At 50.9% G+C, this 13,489-nt stretch overlaps 5 protein-coding genes across 5 annotated transcripts; 2 read left to right on the forward strand and 3 right to left on the reverse strand.

Moving 5' to 3' along the window:
- Positions 1-189: 189 nt before the first annotated feature.
- Positions 190-350, forward strand: PtrM4_047900 (uncharacterized protein; the record flags this gene model as incomplete). The annotated part of the gene is made up of 2 exons (XM_001936614.2): positions 190-285; positions 336-350. The coding sequence occupies 2 exons, from the start codon at positions 190-192 to the stop codon at positions 348-350; spliced, it is 111 nt and encodes a 36-aa protein (XP_001936649.2).
- A 3,173-nt stretch (positions 351-3,523) lies between these two features.
- Positions 3,524-6,380, reverse strand: PtrM4_047910 (PH domain containing protein; the record flags this gene model as incomplete). The annotated part of the gene is made up of 4 exons (XM_001936615.2): positions 3,524-4,922; positions 4,966-5,303; positions 5,350-5,837; positions 5,891-6,380. The coding sequence occupies 4 exons, from the start codon at positions 6,378-6,380 to the stop codon at positions 3,524-3,526; spliced, it is 2,715 nt and encodes a 904-aa protein (XP_001936650.1).
- A 2,420-nt stretch (positions 6,381-8,800) lies between these two features.
- PtrM4_047920 (Glyco-hydro-61 domain containing protein) lies at positions 8,801-9,642 on the forward strand (the record flags this gene model as incomplete). Its single annotated transcript, XM_001936617.1, has 3 exons — positions 8,801-9,060; positions 9,113-9,407; positions 9,463-9,642. The coding sequence occupies 3 exons, from the start codon at positions 8,801-8,803 to the stop codon at positions 9,640-9,642; spliced, it is 735 nt and encodes a 244-aa protein (XP_001936652.1).
- A 167-nt stretch (positions 9,643-9,809) lies between these two features.
- On the reverse strand, positions 9,810-10,954 carry PtrM4_047930 (Qor, NADPH:quinone reductase and related Zn-dependent oxidoreductase; the record flags this gene model as incomplete). Its single annotated transcript, XM_001936618.2, has 2 exons — positions 9,810-10,589; positions 10,643-10,954. 2 exons carry the CDS (start codon positions 10,952-10,954, stop codon positions 9,810-9,812), a joined length of 1,092 nt encoding a protein of 363 aa, XP_001936653.2.
- A 480-nt stretch (positions 10,955-11,434) lies between these two features.
- On the reverse strand, positions 11,435-13,240 carry PtrM4_047940 (AraJ, Arabinose efflux permease; the record flags this gene model as incomplete). The annotated part of the gene is made up of 4 exons (XM_066104752.1): positions 11,435-12,253; positions 12,299-12,326; positions 12,394-12,454; positions 12,505-13,240. The coding sequence occupies 4 exons, from the start codon at positions 13,238-13,240 to the stop codon at positions 11,435-11,437; spliced, it is 1,644 nt and encodes a 547-aa protein (XP_065959316.1).
- Between the last annotated feature and the right edge of the window lie 249 nt (positions 13,241-13,489).

Raw genomic sequence — 13,489 nt, forward strand, 5'->3', positions numbered from 1 at the left:
GCACCCAACACCGTCGCCATCGCTGTGGGCGTGGTAATCGGTATCTTGGGTCTCGCCGCCATCATATTCGGCGTATGGTTCTTCCTCCGCAGGAAACGCCAACACCAGGCTGAAGAAGACTATCGTCGAAACGCCGCCAATGTCAACCAATTTGTTAACGGAGGCAAACTCCACACCAGCAACTCGTCCATGAACGACTCACGCCTGGACCCAAGCTTTGTCGACCGGAGGCAGAGCAACGGCAGCATTGCAGACAACGAGGACTACTCGAGGCGGATATTGAAGGTATGCAACTAATAGATGCGACTGGGGGAGAGTCCATCTAACATCGCTAGGTCACCAATGTTTGAGTGCCATGACCAAGGCAATTTGCGCATCTCTGCGCCATTCATGTCGACTCGTTCTTGACGACTGGAGTTGCTCACGAACGCATCAATACCCCGATACCGCACACATCTAATCTCCTTCACCTCATGTCTCGCACTACGGTGTGCGCGATCACGCATTGACGACGAGAGTAAGAATCATCTTGCGATTTAGCCCGTTACTATTCAGCACGACGGAATCATCAAACCGTTGAACTAGCATTGGACGGGGATAAGAAACATCTCTGTCGGCGAAGATATCTTTTCCTCTCCTGTGTTATATCCCAATCTTCTTTGTTTCCTTTATCATCTAGGCGTTTGTGGGGTGTTAGATACCGGCAATTGAATGGGCAAACTTTACAACTACATCTGGCGCACTATGGGCACCACGGTCGCTCCCTTCTTGTTCATTGCTTTACGGACGGTAATTTCGTCCACGCCATTCCTTAACCCCGAGGCCATTAGTTCCTGTCCTGCCGCTCTCTACCCACCATTGTGTGCGCCCTCTCTGTCGCTGCTGTAGCCACTACCAGGCCCCATTTTCTAGCTACTTTCTATCACCTCCGCCCAATCAAAATATTATATCTTGTACTTTTTAGGCGTTAGTATTGGAACCTTTTTAACCTGATATCGTCGCCTCGACATGGATGCCTTTTACTGACTGCTCATGTCAAATGTCCCAAGCAGAGTACAAAGCCCCAACGGAGCATGAGATGGCCATGTCACACGACCACAACTGGAACCCGCGCTCAGCCTGGCGTTCATAACAACCAAACACTACGTTCGCCCCTCAAACCAATCAAATAACCACAACACACAGCTCGGCAATTGTCCATTATTCTTCCTTGATCTATACTCGGCCTAACTCGCGTCCCGCTGATAGAATGGGAAGAAACTACGGAATTGATGGACCACCAGCCCACTGCGCTCCGCCTGCTCCGCCCCTGGTAGAACAATGGGGAAAAAAAGAATAAATATAAATAAAACAAGGCTGGTGCCGAGTACAGTACATGGTGCTACGCAATAGATGCATGGGAGTAGGGCTTGGCCCAAGAACCCCGGTTTTGCATGAAACATGGGGCATCGTTGCATGAGCGGTGGTATAGTGGACTGGATATTATGATTGCTGGACGAATATGGACATGGACATTGTTGATGTGCTAGGCATATCCGTAGATTGCGATTGGATGAGTTTATTGGAGCTGGAGATGATGATAGAAGATCGGAATTATTGGCTGTGCTGTAAAACGGGTATGTGATGAGCGGGAGCGACAACCGTTAATGCCAAGATCCATGTCACGCGTTCGCTCGCAACCTTCTACCTGGTCACCTGTTATCTCTCACTATGTGTGTGTGTACTGTAGATCGGAACAAAACCAGGTTCACCTTCCTCCTTTCCGAGAGTCTGGCCGAAGAGCCGAAAGATTGGCCAAAGGTGAACAAAACACACATGGCTGCCTGTCACTAGGACATGCATAGTTGTGAAAATTTGACCTGGTTACGCACTCTTTGCATGATTGCGCTAACATATATTATGTCGTCTCCGCTTTTCTTTTGCGCCTTTTTTTCTACTTTTTTTCTTTTTCGCTGACCGTGGCCTGGATTCTGGTTGGCGGATCATGATGATTTATGCTGCGTTTTGTGAGGGCATTAGTTGGAGTGGTTTGTTGCACGTGTGCTAACTAACTACCGTACCCGCTCGGCTTCGACACGTGACGGACGTTTTACACGTTTCACACCCCCGTTCGCTCAGCGCTGCACTGTTGGCATCGTGATGATCGTGTGATGACTGCGATGCGCAAGGCTGTGGCTTGAGGCCCGAGTCTTACCTCACCCATCTTGGCTTCCTTCTGTCGATCAGTACCGCATCGCCATCGCCATCGCCTTGTCTAGAACGCCTCTATTTCCTACCCCCATTCCCGAGACCTCTCCATCTATCCAGCCTCTAGAACCTCTTAGCCCGGCACAATTGCCAACACATGGCCGTTTTCGAGCCTCCAAGCCATTCTGCCAACATGCCATCTTGCCATCTTGCCCTTCCTGTCCACCCCAAACAGATCCAATTTCCCATTCCGGCTTCACAAGCAGCGGATCCTCGTCCCGGCACATCAAATCATCCCGTTGCTCACATGCTCAGTGCTCATCGACCATCTAGACTCTAGAGACCCAAAGACCTGGTCCAGTGGTCTACAGACATGCATAACCAGAAAGAGAAATAAAATCCTCCGAGAATACCTGTGGAAAACAAAAGAGCCTTCTCCGCTTTCATGTCCTGAGTCATGTCCCCCGGCACATTCTGCTACAAGCCTCATTCTGCGCCATCCAAAGGACCACCGGCAAGCAGAAGAACGTGGATTCGTTTTTTTTTTTTTTTGCTGTTTCGCGTGGTCTGGAGTGACGGTTGGCCGCCTGCGATGGTTGACGGGGATGAGAGTCAGAGTTGGTGAACAAGGACAGAAAGAGTCATGGAATAGACGGCATGCAAGATTGCCGAGTGCGAATACGGTCCTGTGGAAATGTCTCTGGTACCATGTTTTCCGACGGTGGATATGGTCTTGTTGCAGATAGAGTGTTGTGGAGTAAGGAAACTCTCTTTTCACGATTTGTGTCCGTCCGCTGAACTGCCGACGATCATCTACATCTCCTTTTCCTCGCCTTGTACCGAAATTGATGGGTCGAGAAAACTTCGTGTCTTCTTACCCTACTGGCTGACTGACGATCCCATCTCACCCGGACCATCAACCCCCCGTTTGGTAGTCTGATCTTATCCAAGTGAGCATCTTCGCTGCAAAGGCACCCTTATCACATGACATGTCGTTCACGTAGCCACTGTACAAAGGGAGTAAAGCGAATAGCAAAGATATATTAAAACAAACTACGTGTATACTCTTTCCCGGATGTGATGCAGCGCTGGGTATCAAAGGGGGGTATGAAAAGTTGTGAAGAGCATGCAAAATCGCTCTGAACGAGGGAAAGAAGTGCAGAAAATAAAAGTAACCATCCACTGCGCAGAGATCCTGGCAGAAAGCCGTCCATATGTATCCCATGCTCTTTCCTATGAGCCCCAAACCCAGTCCAGCCCATTTCGTATACCCATGTCAGTCATCATCCGTTTTCCCATCTTCATTCATACATTCGTACCCAGAGCGTGATCAGTGTTACTTCAGCATCGTCGAGTTCTCTTCAGGCATGCTTCCGTTGATCGTGGCACCGCTGATACTCGATCTAGGATATTCGCCAGGCACATGGAGGTCACTGACACTAATGTCGGTGTCCATTCTCTTAGGCATACCTGGATGTGCCATAGAGTCCGCAGCATCTACTAGATCCACAGGAACTGGGCCGCCGTTGACAGTCTGACCAAAGGCAGGGGCGACGCCTACCTCAGACTCTCCTAAAAAAGACGACGTGGTTGCCGGTGTTCCTTGACCGTTGATCTGGGGCTGAGTTTGGCTGTCAAAGACAGGTGCGACAATAGGAGCAGCAGGCTGGGCTACGTAACCTGTGTCATCGATCTGATCAGGGCGAATGTGGTCAGGGTGCCGTTCAGGGAAGTCTTGCACAGGAGTAGCGTCTGAAAAGTCCATCGCCCTGGGATGTTCGCCGGGATGTTGCTGTGGGTGCTCATTTAGATTCTGTTGTTGTGCCTGCATATGTTGCTGCGCCAACTGCTTCCTCCGATATGCTTCGGCTGCTAGGGCTCCAGTTGCTGCTCCTCCTGCAGCGGGCGCCATCCAGTTGCCGTAGTTGTTACTGTCGTGGCGTTGAATGGGCTGGCCATTGCCAATTGGCTGGTCATAGTTCTCGGTGTAGGTTTGCTGTGTTGGATAGGGCTGGGGATCGGGTGCGTAGGATGAGCCATTGGTAGTCATGGGGTCGTACGATTGCTGGGGGAATGGGTATGAGTTTACGAAACTGGGTTGAGGCTGTTGCGGGATGGGCTGTGCATATTGAGTCTGGATGGGATACGTGGCATGGGCTTCCTGTGGCGGACCTCCGGCCATGGTGTTTAGATCATTACCGACCTCCGAACTTCCACTAGATGGCGAAAGAGGGGCTTGTAAGTTACGGTTGACCATCAAATCGGATGGGAATCGCCCACCTGGAGAAGGTCGTGAAGGTCGCACCGGAGACTGGTCGCGCACGGTCTGGTCTTTCATCGACTGATTGGCTGAGAAGGGGATGGCGTCTGCCTCGTCTTCTTCTAGTCCGCCATCGGAGCTGGCTGAGTGGTGGCTGCCGGCACTGGTACTCCTGACGCTGGCGTGGCGGCGTACAAAGGCATTGCGTTCCTCTCCGCGCTTCTCAGTCAAGGCCTTGATATCCTCGAACCAAGCCGCCATGGTCTCGTAAGTCTCTGCCCGGAATACCCAAGTGTGGCCGCGGTGCATAGATCCAGCTTGGCGACCTTTGATGACAAACTTGTGGGAGGAACTTCCGGGCTGAGATCGAGAGCCAAGCTTCTGGTCCGGCAGATACAAGGACATGACTGGAGGCTGAGTATAGATGCGATCGGCCGACTTGAACTCATGGAGATGCGTAGGTGACAGAACATACCTGCCTTGTTAGATCACATAGTTGAATGGAATGGGCCACTTACCAGCCTGGTGTGTATGACTTGAGATATTTGCTCTTCCTCTCTAGCATTCCCGCCCTGACCTCTGTGGTGGCTGGATGGTATTTTCCGGGATACTGAATATTCTCTAGCCTGCGTAGTGGTATGTCCGGGTTGACAAAATGGGGATCGCTTCTCACGAATCTGCTCCACTCAAGGTCCCGCGGCATGGCAATGGGGCCATTGCGGAGTCTCTCGACCGTGTTGTACTGCTCATCGGCATCGCGCTTCAGAATGCTGGCCAGGGCGTTGTAGGCCTTTTGGACTTCACCAACGACAATGGACTCGAGTTCGCGGCCAGAGTTCTCGAGATTGAGGTAGGCCTGGGGTTGTTAGCTGTGGGCAATTCATGCATTCGTACTGACTGACTCTGTGGAGGTAGTTTTCCTCGTCGATTTGTCTCTCTACTTGTCGCTCGACACCCAGACGAACGACATATGGGTCTCCCTTGCCAGCAATGGCAGCCGGATCTGAGTCGACCAGGGCCAGAGCTTCCTCGAGTGCCGTCACACACTTTCTCGTCGTCTCCTTCTCCTTCTCGACGTTATTCTTAAAATCGCCAGAAAGTGACTTGATCTCCTTGATCTTCTGCGCAAGATCGGCTCGCAGTCCGCTGAGCTGGTTGATGACATCTGCCTCTACGTCCCTCGCCTTGTTGGCTTCGAGGATAGCCTGTTTGTGGAAGTCGCGAAGGATACGGTTGGCGTCATTCAAGCCACCCTCGAGTAGGAGTGCTGCAGGCGCATTGGTGTTGTTGATGACGTTTGACACCTTGAGGAGGGATTTGGCGCGGTGCTCGTATGAGGAGGCCACTTCTCGGAAGTAGGTAATGAGGTCTTTGAGGAACTTTCGCCAGGCTAGGATATGTTAGTGAAAGGGTCTTGTTGTCTGCTAATAGGGGCCAACGTACTCTGGAAGCGTTCTGCGAGTAGCTCAGTAGGCGTGCCCTTTGTTGGTACGGGTGTGTAAAAGACACTGTCCTCGCGATCATAGCCCCGCTCTTGGTCTTCGATAGCAACGCCGCGAATGCTGCCAGCGTGGATTGACTTCCTGCTCCCACTTCGCTTCAAGCTGCCGCTCCTCTTGACCGAGTTCTTCTTCTTCAGTGTGCCGCTACGTGAAGGCGCTATCCCTTGATTGAGTGTAGAGGATCGCGAGGAAGAGCGCTGGGGCATGTCGCCGTCGAGGATGGAAGAACCCCGTGTGCGCGCATCGAAGTCCTCCTCGAACCTGCCGAGGCGCGAACGTTCCTGTGGTGCGCTTGCTGGACCGTCGGCGAAGTCATGTACGCCATACTGTGTGGGTGCAGAAGCGCCGTATCCGCGACTGAGGTAAGTTGGGTCGTCTACTTGCGGTACAGGAGCGTATGCTGAAGGGGTAATTGGGCGCTGCGACGCCATGTCGAAAGATTGCTATGATTGCTACCTTGGCTACTGCGTTATTTGCTTTTGTTTGCGACAGTAGGGTGATCGGACCCTGGCGACTTTATTCTTTCCTACCAGGACGTTACGTTCGCACCAACAGCGCAGAAGGTTCACCCGTTACGCCCAAGTAACCTTGGAACCCTGAACCTGAAGTGTGGCTGTGGCTGTGGCCTGCGATGACGTGTGGAGACCTCGGAGGGGTCACGGCGCAGCTGACTAACACCGGATGGAGATGGTGCCGTAGATCAATATCTACTTTCAATTTCCTTCAAATCCCTGAGTGAGCGGGAGATGATTGAATTAATGACTTGTCTGTCTTGTCGCAGACGAAAAGCCAACTTGTACACTTGAACACCGGCCTTGAACGCCGGCTATGCGGAACTGAAGAAGCTCACACAGACATGTATAAATGATGTCATCGGTACCCGAACGTCATCGTCATCGTGCAGCCCACGATGCTTTCCGCGCTCTAGCTCGTGGCACTGCTTTCAATAATCAACCTATCACTATTTATCCTTCATTTCTCCTATCGCGCCGTTGGGCTGCCGTCGCTCTTAATGTCGTGGCAATGGTTACAGAGGCTTGCGGAACTGCGCGGAGACTCTGTCTGCCGGCGTGGCTTCCCAGTTTCTTCACCTCAGCGGCCAGCGATAGGTTAGTGATTGTGCTGCATCTCCGCCCGCCAACACGTGGAGACTTCAAGTGGAGAAAATGGGCCGAACGTGCCGACCCAGGAATTTGATTTGCATTCATCCAGTATCTCTGCAGATCAATGCATCTAATAAAATACCGAGCTATGTACGTTTCTCCTACTGTCATGGCTGCAAGCTTCCTATGTTACCTTCCGACGCTTCGGCCGTCTTTGTACAGCCGGCATGCACCCTGAAAGTCCCTTTGCTTCAACACTACCCAACGCTAACGCATCTAGGGTACCACAAAATGCCTTGGTCATGTTTGACCATCAAGTAATAGTAGACTCCGAGATTCCATGTCCTTGGCTGGGTGTTTTGAATTCGGCACTGGACGACACAACTATGGCAGACACTACCTAGTGCTCTCCACATCGCCGTGTCGCATATACATAGTCGTCTGCCAAAGAACAGCCTGCGAAACACCGCTTACAACCGCAGTGTTCCACGGAAAAACAATCACGATAGTTAACTTACCCCATGCGCACTACTGCGTCTTACGCCTTTGCGCTGGCCGGGAAGTATCCTTCCATGTCGGACCGATTACTGTATAATGTGTTTGACGACCACAATGATGATGACTGTAGATTGAAGGCCTAAGGAACTACTTGCTGTCCCTAATTTAGTTACTGACCAAAGTTATCGAGCCAAAGAGTCTACCTCGTGGTGATTGACGGACACGGTGCCACATCACTACCTCAGATGTCCAGTATAGGGAGTTAGGAAACATATAATACATTTACTGCAAGCTGCGATACACGTGAACATGAAGACATCGGCTGTCATTGGAGGATTTCTATCTCTTTCCCTGATAGAAATTGGCTGACAACAGAGCTGATCAGATCGCGCTAACACCGTGTGGTACGGAGATGCGAACATATTGCTCCAAAACATTCTATAGCGACAAGTACGTCTTTGATCCATATAATTGCCCATTTTTGACAAAAAATCAGCAGCAGACAGAAAAGATATTAGCAGAAAAATGGCGCCTCGGAAACTACACATCGGAGGGTCTCAGTGTAGCTTACTGGCCTTCCCCATCCAAAACTTCAGTATGCGAGCTCATAGCCAGGAGATTGTTACAACACTCGTATACGCGTAGGAGTATGATGCAGATGGCCGCAGTAGACTACTCAGATTCTACTGATCCACCGCAGGCGGTGGATTACAAAGCAAAGTTCAACATCTACCGTTGATGCTCGCTTCCAATAACCGGTCATGAGGTCCATGTCCACGGGCCTCTATTGCGGGAATATATTAAGCGACAGCACACAAAGACCTTGCCAAGCGTCAATCACGCGCCACTGTATCACACAAGGCTGTCATTTCGAAACAATATAAATCGACGCCCACGCAGAGCCGATACCACTCTGTAGCTCGGGAGTCATTGGGCGTCTTTTCATTTATTGCCTTATTGCCGACAGCAGCGATGCTGACCGTGGTACAAAACAAGTCTAAGCTGCATGCCAATGCTTGGGGACTTATTCGCGATGGTTTCATACGGCGTTAATAGATTGCAGCCCATCGGGAGTGTAGATGAGAAGTGCCTTTGTGTCTGGTACGAGTCTTATGTGCGTCAGGTAGGGTGTTTCTACGAAGAGAGACGAGATATATAAGGGAGGGGGGGGGGTGCCATGTAGGAGGATATCATCCACCCCCACAGGACGGTAAACACTCAACTCCTACAGAAAACCCTGCCCGCTCAAGATGAGGTTCCTTTCCATCGCTGTAGCTGTTCTACCCGCACTGGTCTCAGCCCATACCATTGCCCAACGTGTTCGAGTCAACGGTCAAGACTTTGGTCAAGGCAACGGTATTCGCGTTGCTCCGTCCAACAACCCCATCACCAACGTAAACGACGGAAACCTTGCCTGCAATGCGAACCCCTCCTCCTCTAGCAAGGTCATTGATATAAAGCCCGGAGACAAGGTCGGTGTCATGTGGGGTCACGTCGTTGGCGGAGCACAGTACGTTTCATTTAGGTTTATATCCAGCTTCCAGATCACTGACTCCACATAGATTCGCAAACGACCCAGATCACCCGATTGCCAAATCTCACAAGGGTCCCGCCATCTTCTACATGGCCAAGGTCTCCAACGCAGCCACTGTCTCCCCATCTGGCCTGGCCTGGTTCAAAGTCTCTGAAGATGGTCTCGATAGCTCTGGCAACTGGGGTGTTGACCGTATGCTCAACAACGGAGGATGGACTGAGATGACAATGCCTTCTTGCGTCGCTCCTGGACAATATCTTCTCCGTGCTGAGATGATTGCTCTGCACAGTGCTAGCACGACTGGTGGTGCACAATTCTATGTGGTAAGTGATCAATGCTGATACGACGACGGGAACATCAGCTAAACCTTTCCTCTAGGGATGCGCACAAATCAACGTTTCAGGCTCTGGTTCGAAGGCAGGAAATACAGTCGGCTTTCCGGGTGCTTACAGCGCAAATGATCCTGGTATCAAACTTAGCATCTACAATGCTCAAGGTCAGCCCAAGGGCAACGGTACGCCGTACCAAATTCCCGGACCTGCAAAGTTGCAGTGCTAGATAAGGTGTCAAAAGGAGGTAGAGTGAGAGTGAGAGACTGTATATAATGTAGATGGCGCATGTAGCTTCTTCTGAGTATGACGCTCATCTTTAGATGACGACAGAACTCAACAACATCGCTTCAAGTATCTTACCAACTATCCATCGTCATCCTCACATACTCATCATCATACATCTACAACAATCTTCCCCCTAACTCTCCCACCCTCCATATACGCCTTGATGCTCTCCCACGCCTCTTTGTGCCTCTCCTCTTCCAAAATACCCTTGACAACATCCTGCACCACCACCTTTACCTCGCCCTCCTCCGCCAGCCGTCTCACCTGTTCCAACAGCTCGCTCTTTTGGTACAGAATAACATTTGCATACCGCGGCCCCAAAAGCCACCCACGAACATGTCTCAACACCTGTGAGGGGTATGTGAAGTACGTCAACGGCCCACCCATAGCCGTCCTCGATGTCTTATCCCCCACGATTGTAATATACGCGCCCGACGTATGCAACAGCTCCGTCCAATGCGCAAACATGTCCGTCCCACCCACGCAATCAATGTACAAATCGTACTTTTTCCCGTCCGGTCTTTTCGACAACAGTGATTGAGGTACATCTTGGGTGCCATAGTCGATGACTTCATCCGCACCCAGTTCTCGCACAAAATCCGCGTTGCGACCAGAGCAGATGCCGATGACATGGCATCCATACATTTTCTTTGCGAGCTGTACGCACCACATTCCCACGCCGCCGCTTGCGCCTGAGACGATGACGCGGCGCTGCTCTGGGTTCGGGGAGCGGGATGGCGCGGGCAGCCAGTCAAGAATTGCAAAGGCCGTGAGAAGGACGAGGGGGATGGCTGCAGCTTCTTGATGAGTCAAGGTTGTCGGTTTCTTTGCTATGGGTTCTGTGCCGGGGTTTATAGAGAGGTAGTGCGTGAATGTTCCTTCGGCCATCTATTTTCTCTTTATCAGCTTGGTAATCGTGTGTGTGCTATTATTCGACGTACCGGTCGATTACATAGTCCGAAAACTTCATCTCCAATGTCCCAGTTCCCAGTCCCTTTCACGTCAGAACCAATGGCAACTATCTCGCCAGAGTAGTCTCTTCCTATGCCCTTCTCTTTGTTTCCGGCAAGCCAGCCGATTACAGGGTTGCCCCACAGTTGAATGTCCACCGGGTTGATGGCCGCAGCTTTGACCTTCACAAGAACTTCATTTGGTTTAGGTGTTGGAACGGAGGTGTGTGTTAGATGCGGTTGACTGGAGGGTTTCGTGTAGATAAGGGAAGTATTTGACTCGGGGCGGGTTGTGGATGCCATGGTAGTCCCACTCAGTTTACTGTTTTTGCGATTGGGAAAGTAAAGAGTTCTGAGTTAGGTGGGAGAACGTTTATATGCTAGCATTTGATTACTACTCTGCACTCTCGGGTTACTGCTTGAGGCCAACGGGGATCACGACAATGTTACCGATGACGTCAGACGCTCTTGTGTTCGCTGCACCCCTCACGAGGAAACAATCCAGGGGTATAAGCATGATTACTTGAAGATTTCAAGGTTATCGACGCGACCACAGTAGCACAAAAGACAGCCAAGCTGTTACTCCTCTATAAGAAGAGCCGCGTGAGAGTGTGGGAAACGATGCGATTGAGCTGCCATGTAGCCTATACGAGTCATGTAATACGGGTACATGACAGGAAAACGCTGATCATTCCATGTTCGTCATAGGGCTCTAGAATAAGCTACAGGGTAATCTTTTCCCCAGCAAGGGACGTTTCTCCTAGGGATACGAGGTATTCAATCTCAAAGTTTTACTGTACTCCTCGCCCGAATCATGCCCCCGTACCGAATGAACAAGAACGGTATCGGAACCAAGGCCACAGCAATAAGACCCAACATGGTATTGCCCCACCCGTATCCCAACTGCGCATACATGTCCTCGCTACTTAATGGGATGAACGCAGCCGCAAGACTGCGCATCACCGTGCACGCCGCCATGGCGCTCGCCGCATAAACCGTGAACACGTCTACGAGATATGTCGTCGCGGGCATAAATGTCATCAAGAGACCAAACCCAAAGATACCCGTTGCGATGATTGGTACAATGTAGTGCACCTGGTATTGTACACTCCAGGCGTATATGAAGAGACTGATGGGGATGAACACACCTCCAATGCACATCATATACAGTCGATGTTCAGGGCAGAAGTCTCCGCGCGCCATATGCTTGTGTACAACCTTGTTGCCGTAGTGGATGTATGTGACTTGACCGATAAAGGAGCCAATGCCTAGTCCTAGAAATGAGAGACCGACTATTCCACCCGTCCAGCCGTATTGGTTGGTGAAGACGCTGGTGAAGGTCGTGAACATGATGTAGAGGAAGGCATATGTGATGGCAACATAAAGCGAGATTGCGAAGCAGATTGTTGAGCGGAACAACATCTTGGATGGCCGAATAATCGAGTATTTGAATAGTTCGCGCGAGGTTCGGCCAGTATCAAGTTTGGAGCGTAGCTTAGTGTTACCTGTCTCGGCTTTGAGGCGGTTCACTTTACGCTGGAGGATGATGATGGCAGAGGTTTCGCTCATGAATACGAACGACGCAATGACACATGCAGCACCCTGCAAAGTTAGTCAAGTTTAATAGCAGGCCCTGCGGAAACCTACCACTATGGCAACGAACCAGAAATTCCATCTGCACAAGCACTCTCATTAGCCCTTGGACAGCCTCAAAAAACGGATTTGTGAAAATCCCGACTTACCTCCAGCCCTTAGCGACAGTAAGGAAGCCTCCGATGATCGGTCCAACGCAAGGTCCAATAGCTGCCCTGATCGTCAGTTAGCACTCACATCATCAAATCTGCCTCACTCACTTGGTCCCATCATCCAAAAAGCCATCGCAGTACCACGCTGCTCCCTGGGTATCAGGTCCGCGATAGTTCCTCCTCCAAGCACCATTGGTGCTCCACCAAAGCACCCCATCAAAAACCGGAATACAACGAATTGGGCCATATTAGTAGCCAAGGCCGCCGCAACGGTGAACATGATGAATAAAAAGCTGCAACTGTGATACAACGGTAACCTCCCATACATCTCGGACAGCGGTGCAATGATCAAGGGCCCAAACGAAAATCCAAGCACATAGACCGACACCATAAAACCCTTGAGCATCCCACTTGTTGAGTGAAACTCGCGCATGATTTGTGGGACACCAGACACAAATTGTGAGCTTGCGAGTGGGACTAGGAAGGTGATGGCCGATACGATAGCTACCATACTCCATTTCTTCGACGCTTTCCAATTAATTGGGTCTTCTGGGTCGTTGGGGCCGTCAAAGTCGACGATGTTAGGATCGTTTTGTAATTCATCCTCTCGCTCGTCTTGGTCTGTGCACGATACTGAGTCGGGTTGGCCTTTCTCAACATCTGTATCAATGGTGTTCTGCTTCTCATATATCCGCCGCGAGGTCCCTGAGGTATGACTCGGCACTGGATGGATTGAGCCAAGTCTGTTGGGAATATTTGCATCATGACCTTCGGCTGCTGCGAGATCTATAATCTCGCTTCCGGTAGGGTGTTGATACAGTCCTGGTGACGACGGTTGTGACATGACGAAGCGTTGTGGTGGCTGAAGCTTCACCAAGAGTGTGTCACGTTGTTTTTCTTAATGTTTAGATGTCCGCAGAGCTGGAAGTTGCTCAAGTCAGTGTAGAATGGAAATGGTTAGAATCCTACCAGGCTAACCATGTTAAGGTAGGCTTTGTGTAGGCTTGACTCACGCCGGCAACGAGGACCTCGGCTGCCTTGACAAATCTGCGTAATCGGACGAAAAAAAGTGCACAACGACGGATTTAAGTGG

Source organism: Pyrenophora tritici-repentis, chromosome 10 (assembly GCF_003171515.1).
Source record: "Pyrenophora tritici-repentis strain M4 chromosome 10, whole genome shotgun sequence".
NCBI lineage: Eukaryota > Fungi > Ascomycota > Dothideomycetes > Pleosporales > Pleosporaceae > Pyrenophora > Pyrenophora tritici-repentis.